The following is a 15,647-nucleotide window of genomic DNA, read 5'->3' on the forward strand; positions in this document are numbered from 1 at the left end:
ACCAGAATTTTTAAATAGAAATTAGTTGCAGAGAGTTCATTCTAATGCAAAGTTTCATAGTCAGATAAACACTACCATTTAAAGAAAGCCTGACGAAACCGAACTATGCTGTTGCTGCATCTTGCTGAAATACCACAGTGATAAGACAAACAATTGTGTAAAATATATTTAGTATTTACAGGCACTTACTTGAATGGTGTGAACAGAAATGACAATGTAGTTTCCTTTTTCTGACTCATCTTAACCTGCATAAAAAACATTAAACTGTTATATGCAAGTTGCAACAAGACTAAAAATTATATCAGGAATTAAACAAAAAAAAAATCACAAAAGAGTTCTGAGGCTTTGGAAAAGGAATGAAATCACACTGTTGACATATTGTCTAGGAAACTGGGTGTTATGCTCTCATATGTGTAACTCCTCTGAGTGCTGAAATAGCATTGCTGGAAACCCAAAACTGCTGTAAAGTAGGTAAAATAAGCTGCCTCACAGCCAGTGATTTTCACAGGACTTCTACAGTTTGTAGGATAAAGGGAAGATACGGGTAAAAGTGCTACCAGGCTTCAGTGACAGCCTCCCCCTATGAAACTGGTATTATTTATGCCAGGTGGGAACGAGTACACTGTGGCAACGCTGCCAAAGCAATGCTGTTAGATCGATTAACCTGCACATGGATAAAAGTAGAAGGTTTTGATGTCATCAGAGCCACTTTGCCCAAAACATCTTTAAGGCCTCCCGCAGCAGCCTGATTCAAGTCTGACTGCCAGTATAAAGCACCGACAGAAACTTTCTAAGTGCACTGCTCCCGAAACCTTTGACAGCTTGAAGCAGCAACCTGCACACCGCATCCTATCCATCCAAGGCATCGTCCTCTTCCAGGAAGTACAAACCGTGGTTGGGTCAGTCCATCACAGGAAAAGTAAAAACCCACTTGGCATGTCTAAGCCAGTGCGCTAATTCTGCTTCAGCAAAGAAACACAAAGGAAATTCACATACAATCCTTCCAAAACAATGCTAGAAACAAGCCAGCCAACAAGAAAACAGGTAATTTAGTACTACAAAATGACAGAATAAAAATAAACTTAAAGAAAAGGACAACCAGAACTTTTTCTTTTTTAAAAATAATCCCAGAGACACCAATTTAACTGAAAAAGACCCAAGTCACATCCTTAATTCTCAGAGCAGAGGTCTTCCAACTGTGGAAGTTATATCAGCATGCTTCAACTTCACGTCCAGCCTACCAGTCACTTCCTCTGCTACATGCCAGCTTTCCACCATAGATTTGGAAGCGACTCTGCTGCTGACACTGCCATCCTGGTATCCACACAAACTACATTTGGGAACCTGGCATTCGATGGATAGAAGGTGCTGATGGTGCTAATCTCTTGCAGGTGATCTCATGCTAGTTCCTTGTTCCACCATCATCACATGAATTTCCTGACAGTTCTTGTGTGGCTCAGCTTCCTGCCTGTGGAGGGTATGGTTTTCCCTCAGAGCATTTCTATGTCTTGCCAAAACTGTGATTTGGGACTGTTTCTTATTCCACTATCTAGTGAAACAGAACTTTTTTTTTTTTTGTTTGGACCACATATGTGCTCTCATAATATGACAATATCCCGTATTAGATGAATCAAGACAGAGAAGCCAGAGATGAACACTTGCAAAGCAAAACAACAGATACAACAGAATTAGTTAAAAGTTAATTAGGCGACTAATTTAATTTCTTTAATGAACAGGTGCCTGTTACCTTTTTGATCTGTTTCTATACTGATCCTGACTTAGAGCCTTGTTTCCCAGCCTCTGTTGCAAAGGCAATATTTCCCTTTTCAGGTATCAGCACTCAGATTCTACCTACGTACTGCAAGTAGGTTTACATTAACATCAATAAACATCAGCATTTATGCTAAGAATCAAGAAAAAAAGTTACTCCTTAAAAAAAGGTGTTTGTTAAAGTCTTTCAAACTCCTTCAGATATAGCTCACAGCTAGTCAATCAACATCACTCAGTATGAGCATTCAATTTTAGTCCTTTGAATTACAGCATGTTATATACAGCGTATGCCCTAGTATAATTATTTTACACACAGCAACAACTATTATTCAAAGAAATATTTTTCTTTATCATATGTTTAATTACCTTAAATTGCTCGAGAATCTGAACAGCGTTGGTAAATATGCTCTCTGCTTTGAAATGAGCACTGTTGTTCAGATATTCAAGAGGCAGAGTTCCCTGGGGAAGAAAAATACATATATACATAAAAAAAATTAAATGAAGGAACAGGAATTTCTGTAACTCAATGGCAAGCCAAATGAGCAGTAAGAATACTTCAAATTACTGCTGAAATAACTGTAACTCCTTTGAAAATACTCTTCTCACATAATTTCTCAACATTACAGGGACTATTCATAATATCCCAGCTCCTACAGAAATGTAAAAGAGGTAAATAATGGAAGTTATTATTAAAATATATACCATATAGTAATACAACCTCAACTTTTAATCAGAAGCCATTTTTGAAATACTTAAAAGTCTTCCATCCAAAGACTTGCTTGGGCCTGACTCACCCAGTACTCGTGACGGGAAAGCGAGCAGTTCCCGTGCCACCCTATGTTGGGCAGCTTTCCTCACATGCATGGCCAGCAGTGAGTGCAGGACAGGAGGACAGAATTTAGGGCAGTCTCCAGAAGAAATATTTTTTGAAAAGTGTGCTGTAAGTAGGTATTTTAAAAATGAAACAAGCTGCATGAAAGCACACTAATGTAATGCTAATTGTCAATTAGATATTTATGAGACAATCTTTGGACTATGTAATAATATACGAAGGAAATGCAAAGATAAAGCCATCTCACAGTGAGGGCACTCACTGTTCACTAGGGGCACAAGATATCATCTGAAGAAAGTACACCAGTTTAAACAAGATATAATTAAACATTAAATTGCAGGAACTTGTTTACAGACTCAGCTTTCATGATCAAAATCAACTGTTATTCAAACCATATTGCATTTTAACCATCCCTAAAAAACCAAAGTAACAAAAAAACTTTTATGTAGCTCAAGAGTATAAAGTTGCAGATTATAAAAGGATCTGCCTTTCCAATTGAAAGCACTATATAATATATAAAAAGATTGAGTTTATGCTCCAAACTGAGGACGTGCATATAAAGCTAAAACTACAAGCAGTCTCCATAACCCATAGCAGTTTTCCAAATTTATAACCATTCCCTCACATGCCCCAAGTCCTGTCCCCAACACCTCTTTGCGAGCAGATTTCTATAACATGGAAAAACGTTTGTTCTGCTTACCACAGAATTCAGGGGGAAAGGCACACCGATAAGGGAAGCCATCAGCGGTGCAATATCAGCCTGTGCAAACAGAAGCATCCCCATTTTAAGATAGTTCCAGCTTCTAGAACTAATAAATTCAGTTTAATTTTAATGTACCCGCATTTGCAGAAGTAAATGGTATAATACTGTGAAGTTATGATACACAAAACTCCTTTATAATATTTTTTAATTTCCAGTAGTCATCATGGCATGATTAGATTCAAAATGTGAGGCTCCGCTACTGATAAGGCTTCAAAAATGCATTTAGTTTAAAGAGCAAATATAAAACCCCACAGTATTTATTCACAGGAATTCAGTACCTCCTTCACAGCACTCAGAGGCATACCACTTTTTATGACTATTTATACCACAGAAAGAACTAATTTCATATTTACAGTTTTAAGCAGTACACTGAATATACTGCTTTTCACAGCACTCCTTATCCTGTGTTTCCACGGTGCCAATTACTCACTTTCTCCCCTTCAGAGGGGGATTCTGCACTTTTACTCATGTCCCAGTCAGCCCTCAAGGAAGGCCCCTCAATCTATACCAACACTTCTCATAAAGTGTTACTATTGTGATAATAAACACTGGTTCTCACCAGGTTTGTATTTTCTTTTAATATAAAACTATGCACCAAACTTCTTTGGTTTTCCAGCATAAATCTGGAGAAACTATACTGGAACCACAGGCACTGCTCCAGCCTCAGATCTACTGTGCAGAAGGAGACTCCAAACCATTATTTGTGAAGGACGATACACATGTAGTGCAATATTAAGCAGAAGTCCAGTTTGCTATTTTTACCCATAGTCCCACACGTACTACAGGACAAAAGCTCTGTCTTTGGGGACTCCGTTACCCAGAACAAAGCGACACTCAAGACTCTTCTAAACAGTCTCAAAATAACATCCCCATAACTCCTGCCAACCTTGAGAGGAAAATTCATCTCTAATTTTGTACCAGGGCTTTGCTGAAAGCAGCTGATCCAGAACATTCCCAACTTCAACCTTCCAACGTGAGTTTATTTCCCTTGTTTGAGCAGGCTTGGAATCTGTTATTCATGTATTGGGTTTCATAGGATGACAGGAAGTAAGAAGCAAACAAGCTTCAGGTGCACACACGTACATGCATTATCATCATGATTTGAAAAAGCTTGGCTGATTTAGTATCAAGGGTTAAGTTGTTCACCTTTTTTTCTTCCTTTACAGTACAAATTGTCTAAATTGCTAAGTCTCTGAGCCATAATCACAGGCCCTGATGAAAAAACAATACAGTTTAACACTATAGCAAGAATTGGTTTTGATTTAATAATGATAGCAACTTCTGGAAAAAGCAACAAAATACAGACATTGAAATAGATAGCTCTGAAAAACTAAACTGAACATACACATGGCTAACTTAAGTGTAGCAAAAAGCATACAGCAGATGCTCACAAACTTGGGAAATGTGGTCATTAGATCATGCTTTTTTTGTGTTTAGCTGGGCACTTTCATAAGAGATACCAAGGAGGTGTAAGCTCAGCTCCAGAACATTTGCAAAGTAGAAAGTAGAGGGAAAGCATCACAAGTTACTTCTAAAGGTTTGCAAAACCAAATCACACTCTGAAAATATGCCAGATGCTATTCAAGTTACTTTCAGATAATGCAGTGAGTTTTCAAGGAGTACCTGGCATATTGTATTGCACGCTTTCTACAACAGCATAGGATCACATAAATAAAAATGGTGTGATAATGCATCTTCAGGAAGAGAAGTTGTATGTAGCTGCCACGTGTTTAACAAGCAATTTAAACTTTTTCGTATTATGTTCAGTATGGGTGTGGTTCCTGCAACTCAAATATTTAAGTAACACATTCCAGGGAAATGCTACCTCAGTGTGATCATTCATTCAAATTCCATCAATAAGTTTATATCATACAAAACTCATAATTTAAGGTGAAAATTCAAGAGCTATTGAATTAGGTATGTTTGATACCTGATTGACATCCAGCCTCTTCAAGTCCTCCAGTTTCCATTCTGCAAGAAATAACAAAGCACATGAACAGCTTTGAAAGGGATAATTCAGTTGACATTTAATGTCTTGTTGCCGTTTTCCATAAAGTGTTGTTACTAAAGAGAATTATAATTTGGCTTTAGGATCCTAGCTCAAGAGGGGTTACAGATGGAACTCAACAGGCAGAAACAATAAAATGCATTCATTTCAGTTCACATTTTCTTTTATCCATCAGGATAAATTGCTGCCTGCAATTGTGACCCAGATCAGTTGAAGAAAGTCCAAGGTTCTTTTTTTTTTCAGCACAGTATAGAAAGTGATGTATTACCTCCTGTGCCAACGAAAAGATTCAAACTCAGGTTTAGCAGAAGGGCTGTTTAAATCTCTTCAATAGTTTTTAAAAAAGGTTAACCCAAGGTCCCCAATATACTGTTACAGAGTGGTACAAACATACTTCGTGTCTGCCATAAGCAATACCGGCCAAGAGCAAGCTCAAGGGAAAAGTTCAACGATTTAGCAATCAGAACAACTACAATGAAGGCAGAAACAAAGCCAAATATACAAGCCCCTAAAGCTGTGGTGCATCATACAAAAAGCTGGTTCAAAACCGTATTTTCATGCTCTCCATTAGCCTCTAAGGAAATAAAGAGGAAATTGCCTGTTTTCTTTGGGGGTGAAGAGTTATTTAAAAACAGAATTTAGCAGGGCTTGGGTTTTTTTTTTCACGTCTACTTTTCCTAATGTTTAAATTCGCTGCCCCACTACTCACAGCAATAATATGAGCAGGAAAAAAACCCACAACAAAACCCCACCAAAACACCCAAAAACGAGGACACACAGCTCTTTTGTTTTAATTCAAGCTTAAAAAAAAATAAAAAGTAAGATACATGATAGGGGCTGAAACAGACTTGCTGATACAGTACTTAAAATACTGTCAATGGCCTACCTAGAGCAGATCTCAAGTACGGCCATAAAGATACTGGGGGCACCTACCCTCAACTTGGGAACGAAACTTAAGGTTAGCAACGGGGGCACAGACACCTTTGTCCGTACACACAAATCTAGACAGGCCAGTCAACACCCTGCTAACACCATCTACCAAAATGACACCGCAGAAACAGCACAGACGGAAGCAGGAGTCCACCTAGCAACTCAAACCATCGATGGTGTAGCCACATTGCCCAAAATTATCCTTTGGGTTTATGTGAAGTAGATGTTTAAATACACCAGACACAGGCTTGATGAAGAATAAACAGTAAACCTTCGCTCAAAAGTCTGGCTCCAATTCATTTATTTTCTCCAAGCAGGCATTCAAATCCTACACCACACCACCCTTTCTCCATCTTCCGATACACCCTGTCTGTGCCAGACACAAACCTGTCTCAGCTGAAAACAGCCTGAGACAGGAAACATCCACATTTGCAGCATTGCACGTGCCAAACTCATTTTCAGCAATTAGTTCATACCACTGCTAGCTTCAGGGGTCTGACTACAGGTCCACTGTTATTTGGTCCCAAGAGCACCCTGAAAAGCAGCCATGTACCTTAACAGCAGCAAGACATACAGTTACAGTGAGTTCCCATGGCAACGCAGGGGAAGTATTATCAACATTAATCGTGAATTGTGTTAAACTCACACTAAAATGTGCAAGTTTGCTTCCTTTTGCTTCCCAGAAAAGGAAATGGGTTTATATTTCCAGAGATACAGACTCTCACCTGTATTTTTATTATATAAATGCATTGTTTGTTTTCCTTTAAATAACATTTTCCAATGAAAAATGTTGGAAAACTACCTACATGCACACAAGGTGCTTAAAGGTAGGAAGAAACTGTAGCTCTGCTAAAGAAACATCTACCTTTGTCAGAAATCTTACATCTCCACTTCCCCTACTCAGGGGAAGGCACAGAATTGAGAACATCTGCCTTGGACCAGGAGCCATAAGACATGGAGCCCAGGAGCTCCCAAGGACCGGGACACACCTGCAGACCAGCCAGTCTGGGCTGTGCTCCCGGGAGTGAGACGCCCTGGGTGTACATACTGCCCACACTGGTTTACGATTCCAGCTTACTGTTTAGGTTTCCTGTACAGTGCTCAGCACAGTTTTCCACTCGCTTGATAGGGTTGTGGGTTTTTTTTCTTTATCCTGCTCTGCTTTTACTGCAGCCCTCTGGGCAGTTGGATACAAACAGTCCAGGAGAAACAGCAGGGAAGCACCAGTTCAAGAAGAGGCTGAAGCTATACGAACCAAAGAAAATCTCCGGTAAAACCTCACAGAAGCAAAAACACTGAAGGGGTACGCTGAGCTCAGCTGCGGCAAAGCAGGCTGAGGGCCCTCTAAATCAGCGATGCATATAGATGAAAACAACCACATCACGTCCTTCTGCTGCAGAAGGCTGTGCCTTCTCTTACATGCTTCTCTGGACTTGTACCCCAAAACCACCCGGTGGGGCTTGCGCTGAAGAGCCAGAGAGCAGCTCCTTATTCTCTTTCCTTCTGAAGAAGGGTCAAGCCAATGGCCAAATGGGTAATGCTACACATCACCCTCAGGATGCAGGGCTGCCATCACAAATCCTTCCAAGATGATTGCATGGCCAAGCCTGAGGGAAGGCGGAGCACAGGTGAAGGGACTGATGAGAAGGCTGTCATCCCAGTGCAGACACTGCACCACTTCAGCCACTCAAGGAGCACATTAATCTTCCCGTGACAAATTGGATAAAGTCCTGCCTGTTGGCACCACCTTTGGGGGTATCAACCCTTGATGGCAATGTTGAGGAGACAATTCACTGAGCTGCCTACAGCCTGCTTGCACTGAACAGAACATAAGAAGTTTGTCAGCATTAGAAATGTTCTGCTGTTTTCATGAACTCTTAACTCAGAGAAATTAGGAAGGACTGTCAATAGACACAAGAACATGAACACCGGTGCGTGTAATCGCAAATGTAAGTTGGACACCCACATGCATCAGTGACACAGCAGTCTTGAAATGCTCTCCTCTCCTGCGCACAGTCTCAGCTGCATTTGTATGTAGCAGGAAAGACAAATTCAAAGAACTTTTCAAGAGACCTGTTTTAAGCATTTTTTCTTTCATGTGAGCTTTGTGAAAATATCTGGGATTGTAACTTAATGGAGTAGCTGAACTGTATTGACCTGCAAAAGTGCCAAGTTCCATTTCAACAACATTTTTTTTCTTTAATTTTAAGCTACATAGCCTACTAGAAACTATAATGTATGATCATAGAAAGAATAGTCACTTCTTAAGAAGATATTCATTACTCAAACAGAGATTCAAACTCTCAAGATACTCAGAGAGACTCAAATCTCCAATAAAGATTATCCTTGGCAATTAAGAACCTGTAAAGATAGTGTCTGAACAGACCAACAACATGCTTGACAGCTGGAAAGCTGCAGAGCAAGTCCAGAATGAAGGGAAGACTTTCTGATGTTTGCTTTGGAGTGTTTGGTTTTTTGCCTGGTTGTTGGTTTGGTTTTTTTATAAAGCATCAGAAGGAAAATATGAAGCAGGCACAGCAGGGTGCAGACACATTCCCTTCTTTAAGAAAATACACATTTCCTAACAGATGACAGCCAAAAAGCTTTCCCTATTGTGTACCTGGAAGTCAGCTCAATACTCATCTTTTTTGAAATGCTCTCACGCTATTTTCATCATTACTTGAAGTCGAATGCTGAGGTTTGTACTAAAGCTGCTGAGAATCACGGAAACTGACAGCTGTAAAAATCAACTATTACAGATCAACCCTTAAAGACATCAAGTGTCCTTAGAAGTCTAGCAGATCAGCCATCACAGACACCAAAATCAGTTGTTTTTACTCTGTCTTCTATTTTTTCTACAACTCATTTTCAATTTTATCAGAGATGTCATAGTTTTATAGCAGCAGTTAATCACAAAGAGTGAAACGTTAGCATGGTCTGCATCTGAGAAGTCCTGTTTAATTTGTTACCAAACACCTTCTCAAGAGCAAAGTGTGCTTAAAACCTCAGGGCTGAAGTAATTGTTTTGTCTAACATCGCTTAGACAAACAATCCAGTAAAATAAAAAGTCATTACCTCATTGATCCTGAGTAACAACCTGAGAGATTCAAGGCATCTTAAGAAACAGAACACGCTGTAAGAATGGGCACATGAAATAAGAAGAGCTTACACAGTTTAATCACACATGGTTCTAGAAATCCATTGATATTTCAGTAAGTCAGGATTTATTACATTATATATTTGAAATATTAAAAAATACGTCTTCTTTAAAAAGCTTACTCTTCTTAAATAAATTACAAAGGAGAAAAATGACATTAAAGAGTCACAGTTTTTCATTGAGAAAGATTGTTTACATTTCCACAGCAGTCACAAGGATGCAAGTGAGACAAGACAGCCCCTGGAAAGTCCCCAGCGTTGTACTGTGAAACTAGAAAAGTCTTAGGACATGTCAACTTATCATGTTTCTGTACAAATAGCTTTTAACCTCTGGAAGACTTCCTAAGCATTAAGTCTCCTCTGGAACTAAGTTTTAGGAGTGTGAATAACCTCCTGTACCCAAAGAGAGAAAGTCTTCAATTCCATGATTAGAAAAGAAAACTGACTCCGATACTATCTACGCAATTTTGCAATATCCTCCCTAGACATGCCCTGTAACCTTTTCTTTCCACACCACACAAAGCAAGTCATGTTTACTGTAATGGAACAGAAGTCAGTGAAGATCAACAGCTGTAATGGTTAAACACCTCCCTTTCCACCAAAATCTTGCACTTAAGTTTTATATTTTACCTACCTTTCAAAAAATTGTCTTCAAAGAACTGGGATTTGACTTTCTGTGGATAATTCACCCCAGCACCCCAAACAATCAGTGGTGTTAAAGTTTCTGAGGGATGACCAGCTCCATGAGATCCTAAGATACAACAAACCAAAAACCATGTAAACTTTAAGATGAATGGTGTCAAATCAAACAAAACCTATATATATATATACACACACACGTATCGAGTTCTTGTTACAGTATACATACTAACAGACAGCCTATACCAGCTTCATAGCTTATTTTTATGCCACTAACAATAAAGGCTAAATTCAAGTTGTGAAATGGGTACCATTTAAGTCAAGCCTCTAAAGATGTAACTTTGTATATTTAAAAAAACCAAACTGTTAACATACAGAAATTAAAGCCAAAGTATTTGAAAGCCTCAAGCTGTAAAGGAGTTACCTGCTCAAAACACATGCATGTGCCTATCCTGAGCATCCCATGGAAACCAGGGATGGTTGATTTGAGTCCAATTAGGCACATGCCCAAAAAATCATATAGAACTGACCTCTGGTCCCCAAATAAGGATTAGAGTTCCATTTCAAAACCAGGAAACAATATGCATTGCACCTGTCATCCTTTCCCCAGTGACACAAGTTCATTTTTTAGGTTTTAAAGCCTGGCAGCACACTCCTTAAAAATTGATAAAACATGACTTCGTTCCTTGGGGAAATGAAATCCCTCCAGATTAACATATCAGCCGCCAAAAGGAGGAAGCTTTAAAACGATGACGTCTTAACAGTAGCTGCACTGAAGCAAAAGCCACACAAGCTTGAAAGAAATGCTGGTCATTGAACTCCATGGGTGAGGTACCATGGCAGTGAGATAACCCAGTCTCAAAGGGAATGACGTTGTTATACAAACTCTATGCCAGTTACTGCACGGTCTACAGGATTATACATTTTCCTTGTATTTGCATAGACACACACTCTTCTCTCTGTGCATGTCTGTGTGTACGTTTATTAATAATTACAAAGGACAGAGAATAACACATTATTTTAAGGACAGCTTTCTTTTTCTCTTTCTTTTTTTTCTCCAGCCAGAATTGGGTATGAAATCGGGCATAGCATTGAGGCTGTACAACAATCACTATGGCAGAACTGAAGAGCCAGCTTTGCTTTCTTTAAACAGCCCTAAACTTAAGAACACAGAGGTCTGGGATTAAGATTTCCGATGTTCAGAAATCCCTTGGAAGGCACTCTCTGGGCTCACAAGCAGCAACAACTGCTCTTCTTGAAGAGTTTGGGAAAAGAGCAGATGGAGAGCACTCTTCCTCCATCCTCCAGGCATCAGTTATTTCTTTCTATTGCAGGAGGAAAGTGCAATTTTTAGTGAGCTTTCATTTTAGCCGAGCCATCAGCTCCATCAGCATTTTACTGCTACTCCATGAATACTTTCAGGCGGATACAGCTGAGAGAGGCAGCTGTATCCACCCTCCTCCTGTTATAAGAATCATGTTTCAGCCTGATCTGAATTATAAGAGGGGGAAAAGTTAATTTGATTTTCAGCTGGGTCAGTTCCCTGTTCCAGGCCTCAGCACCCTCCAAACGCACCGTTTCAAGGGAACGGGAGGGAAAGGGTGCTGCTGTTTAGTTTTCTCTTCTCCGGTCCAGCATACTGTATAGTAGTGCTTATGCCAGGAGGGTAGCAGGATCAAGTGGCCAAGGTGAGGGTGGGTGTGGGACCACCTATGTTGGTGGTCAGCAGTTCCATCTAAGATCAGCTTAAAGCAAAATCATGGAGTCAGACTGAGAAAGCAAGTGATTTTATTGGTCTTTGCCAACAACCACAGTTTCTTTGATCATGTCAAGTTCAGAACATGTTCTCTTCCCTAATAGGTCCCTCCTGCCCTTTTAATTTTTAATTTGTTTTAAAACTAGTGCACATCCCATTCTGCAAATAACCACTGAAAGACTGCAGCAGTTGCTGATACAGACTGCTGGCTATGGGCCTAAGCATCATCTCTGGGTTTGCTCTTGGACTCACAAGATTTATTAACACTTCTGGCAGAAGATCAAGCTTTTTCTTCAAGACAGAAAGAGATGACAGAAAACTATGACAGACCAGCGGCTCTCAAAGTCTGAAGAGTTACTCCTATTACCTTTTATTTCCCCTTCAAAGGATCCAGTACACAACGAGAACACCCCAGCAGCACACCCTGGCAGTGAGGAAGGCCAACAGCACCCTGGGCTGTGTTAACAGGAGCACGGTCCAGGGAAGGGATTATCCTCCTCTACCTGTGAGACAACCTCTAGACACTGGATCCAGTTTTGGGCTCCTCCAGTATGGGAAGGACATCAACCATCTCCAATGAGCTGCTGGGAGGGGGGCAGGGGGTGCAAATTGTTTGGAGGAGCACTTGTCCTGTGAGGAGAGGCTTCTAAGTTGAGCATGTTTTGCCTGTGATGGTAATTGGTGAGCAATCTCTCCCTGTCCTTATCTTGACCCACAAGCCTTTCGTTACATTTTCTCTCCCCTGTCTAGCTGAGTAGGGGAGTAACAGAGCAGCTTTGGGGGGTGTAAGGCTCTGATAACCAGTGAATGTCACAAACATCCGTGTTGACCCAAGCAGGGATAAACTGATAACAAGGGAATGTCACAGACATCAGTCTTGACCAAGGACAGAACCTGTGGAGGCAGAATACTATCTTGTGAGCACCTTCCCCTATTCCTGAAACACTTAAAAGATCATCTGCATCCTGTGCGTGTGTGCCTGTGAAAGGCCATCACTCAGTCAACCCCAAAGTGGGGGACGACGACAGTGAGACCCCCAAGACACCCACAACCCACCAACTCATTTCTGGAACACTCCTGAGCACATACCACGCCTGCTCAGTGATGACAGACCCCCGCCTATGGGCAGGAGCACATTGGGTTATAAAAGAGGGGAAACAAGTTTTCAGTGCATGCCTGCCACCTGAGGACTACCACTATGAGCAGAGAACATTGCTGCATCCAAGGGTGGTGATAACTTTTCTCTTTTCCTCTCTTTCTTTCTCTCTCTTTTCTTCTCCATCACTCTCTTTGTGTTTAACTTCATTTTTGGCACATCAGGGTAATATCATCACAAGTTTTGCTAAGCCATTACCTTTTGTAGTTCCACTAAGTTTTAAGTATTGTTACAACTTTTGCCAAGCCACTATCTTTTGTAGTTCTGGTGAGTTTTAAGTAAATTTGTGAGTTGTTTGAACCTCCAGAGTAACTGTCGTTACTCCTGATTACTGTGCAGAGAATTAGAAAGTTAACTTCACCCTCATCCACCAAGTGGGACAGGACAGGGCGCACCTGGCCTCCAGGCAGGGTCAACCCATCACATCAGCCTGGGAAAGAAATGGCTTTGCAGAGGACATAACAGAGCATCCTGCCTGTATTCCACTGTGAAGGGGGCTGAGAGAAGATGGAGCCAGGGTCTCACTGCGATGAATGGCAGAAGGATGAGAGAGAACAGGCCTAAGTACGAACAAAGGAGGTTCAGACTGCAGATAAAGAAAATCTTTTCCACTCCATGAGGGCAGGCAAGCAGCAGAGCAGGCTGCCCAATGAGCCTGCATAGGCTCCATCCTTAGAGGTTTGAGAGGCCCTGCTGGATAAAGCCCAAGCAACCGTGTCTGATCCCAAAGCTGATCCTGCTTTGAGTAGGTGGTTGGACCTCCTGAGGTTCCTATGGTCATATATCATACAAAAAAAATAACAAAATCCATACCTCCCTTATAAAAAATTATGAAATGATTACTTGAGAAACAGACAAAAAATATGCCAGAATTAAAATTTTATTGCAAGTGGTATTCAGCTCAACATAATATTCAAAACAGGCTATTTTGCAAACAAGCAGATGGTAATTAGGCCGATTTTGAATAAATATACAAATATTTTTGTCATCTCTGGTGACACAAAAAGTCTGCATCCCTTCCATTTAAAAGGTTTAGGATTTCACACACAGAACAAGATGCTGAATTTTGCCAACACCATGCCTTGGTTCAAACGTATCACAGTGAGGAGCTACAAACACACACAGCGTTGGAAGAGAGACTTATCACTTTCATTGGCTGCACAAAAGGACAGAAGCGTTCTTAAAATTCTTGAAAAAAGAAAAAAGAAAAAAATTATGTCTAAATGAGTTCACCACCGTAAACTCTTCTCATCTGCCCTTTATCTAGTTATGTCAAAATTGCCTCAAGTCATTCAGCCACTGTAGTCATGCCTTTCAGAAGTGCCCTCTGTGGGTACCGGCCTGGCTGGCCACCTGTCTGTCTCTCTGTCCTGTAGTCTCACCTGTTCCACCTACTCTCCAGCACCAGCCTCCTCTAGAAAGACCACACAGCAGCCCCATCCTTTCTGCTGTGTCTAAAAGGCCAAAATAAGCAAAAAGATCCTCCTCGTCAAGTTTTTCACCAGCTCCTGGATAGATTTGCCACCTTTTCCAGGTGCTTCAGAGCACCAAAGTGAAAACTATATCTCCCACATGGGCTGGAACAAGATCAACTTTGCTGTTGGCAGCCAAATAACACAATCTTCTCCTGCTTGGGCTAGTTTCCTACAGGGAAGCTCTGACAGAGGTGGTATTCTGGTCTTTTTATCCCTACTAGCAGCCACTACGGGAGTTAAGCTTTACCCTACTACTTTTCTTCTGTCCAGATGTGCAACTTAGCTGTCACAGGGCTGATGGGGTCCCTGCAGCCAATTAGCCATTTCCTAATTTGCATGGGTTTCATATACAAGCAACACTTAGGATATCAAATCAAAGCAGGGGCTCCAAAGCTTCTAATGGGACCAAGTTCTAATCCCACTCCGGATACTCGTTCATAAACTCAGCTGACTCAACATTTAGAAACACTCACCCCAATCTGTCATTCCATGGTCAGAAGTTAAAATAAATGCAGTTTTTCCATCATTTCCATAGAAATTGTCAATCATTGAAGCAATTTCTTTTATACCCTTGTCAACTTTTTTAATATTCTCCTTGTATTCCCTAGAAAAATAAGAAAAAATTTTGTTAGATTCAAGGTGGCTTTCACACTGGGTAGGAAGCAAGTTATCCATGGTCATAATGCCCACTCCTTTGATCATAGACAGCTTTATCCTCTACAGAACCTCAAGCTAACAAAAGGCATCCTAGATGTAAAATCCCTCCTCCTTTAAGTCCTATGTGAGAGAGTAAATTGTCACAGCACAGTTCAAAGGTTCCTGAAGCTACAGTCTCAAATGGATGTTTATTTATATTTCAAATCTGACCTGTCCTTGATTGAAGGCTATAATTTAACCACCCACAGCTGGGCAAGTTAAGGAGAATGCCAAAACCAAGGAATACTGGAAAACTCAAAAGCCTTAAATTGTAAGTTTCAAAAATTACTTTAAGCCAGTAACTAAATAGCAAAGAAAGATCTCACCATGCAGGGACTGTTTTGAGATGATTCACAGATCAGCACAGATCCCAGTTTTGTGGAATACAGGCTAAACAAAAAATTTCTGTATTTTTAGAAAAAGTGACCATGATTAACTTTCAGCCAACGAATTTTCTATTTGTTGC

At 40.6% G+C, this 15,647-nt stretch overlaps 1 protein-coding gene across 20 annotated transcripts in view; it reads right to left on the reverse strand.

The window, feature by feature from the left end:
• PIGN (phosphatidylinositol glycan anchor biosynthesis class N) overlaps nucleotides 1–15,647 on the reverse strand; it is a 108,310-nt gene that overhangs the window by 58,896 nt on the left and 33,767 nt on the right. For all 20 annotated transcript variants that reach the window (XR_008575768.1, XR_008575771.1, XR_008575769.1 and 17 more), the window contains 6 exons: nucleotides 14,959–15,089; nucleotides 10,094–10,210; nucleotides 5,296–5,336; nucleotides 3,303–3,362; nucleotides 2,137–2,229; nucleotides 190–245 (listed from right to left, as the gene is read on the reverse strand). Coding sequence is in view for 15 of the 20 variants with exons in the window: in XM_054815821.1 (XP_054671796.1) it covers nucleotides 190–245; nucleotides 2,137–2,229; nucleotides 3,303–3,362; nucleotides 5,296–5,336; nucleotides 10,094–10,210; nucleotides 14,959–15,089 (498 nt within the window). In the remaining 5 variants the exon portion in view is untranslated. The remainder of the gene's footprint in view (nucleotides 1–189; nucleotides 246–2,136; nucleotides 2,230–3,302; nucleotides 3,363–5,295; nucleotides 5,337–10,093; nucleotides 10,211–14,958; nucleotides 15,090–15,647) is intronic.

Source organism: Grus americana, chromosome 2, assembly GCF_028858705.1.
Source record: "Grus americana isolate bGruAme1 chromosome 2, bGruAme1.mat, whole genome shotgun sequence".
NCBI lineage: Eukaryota > Metazoa > Chordata > Aves > Gruiformes > Gruidae > Grus > Grus americana.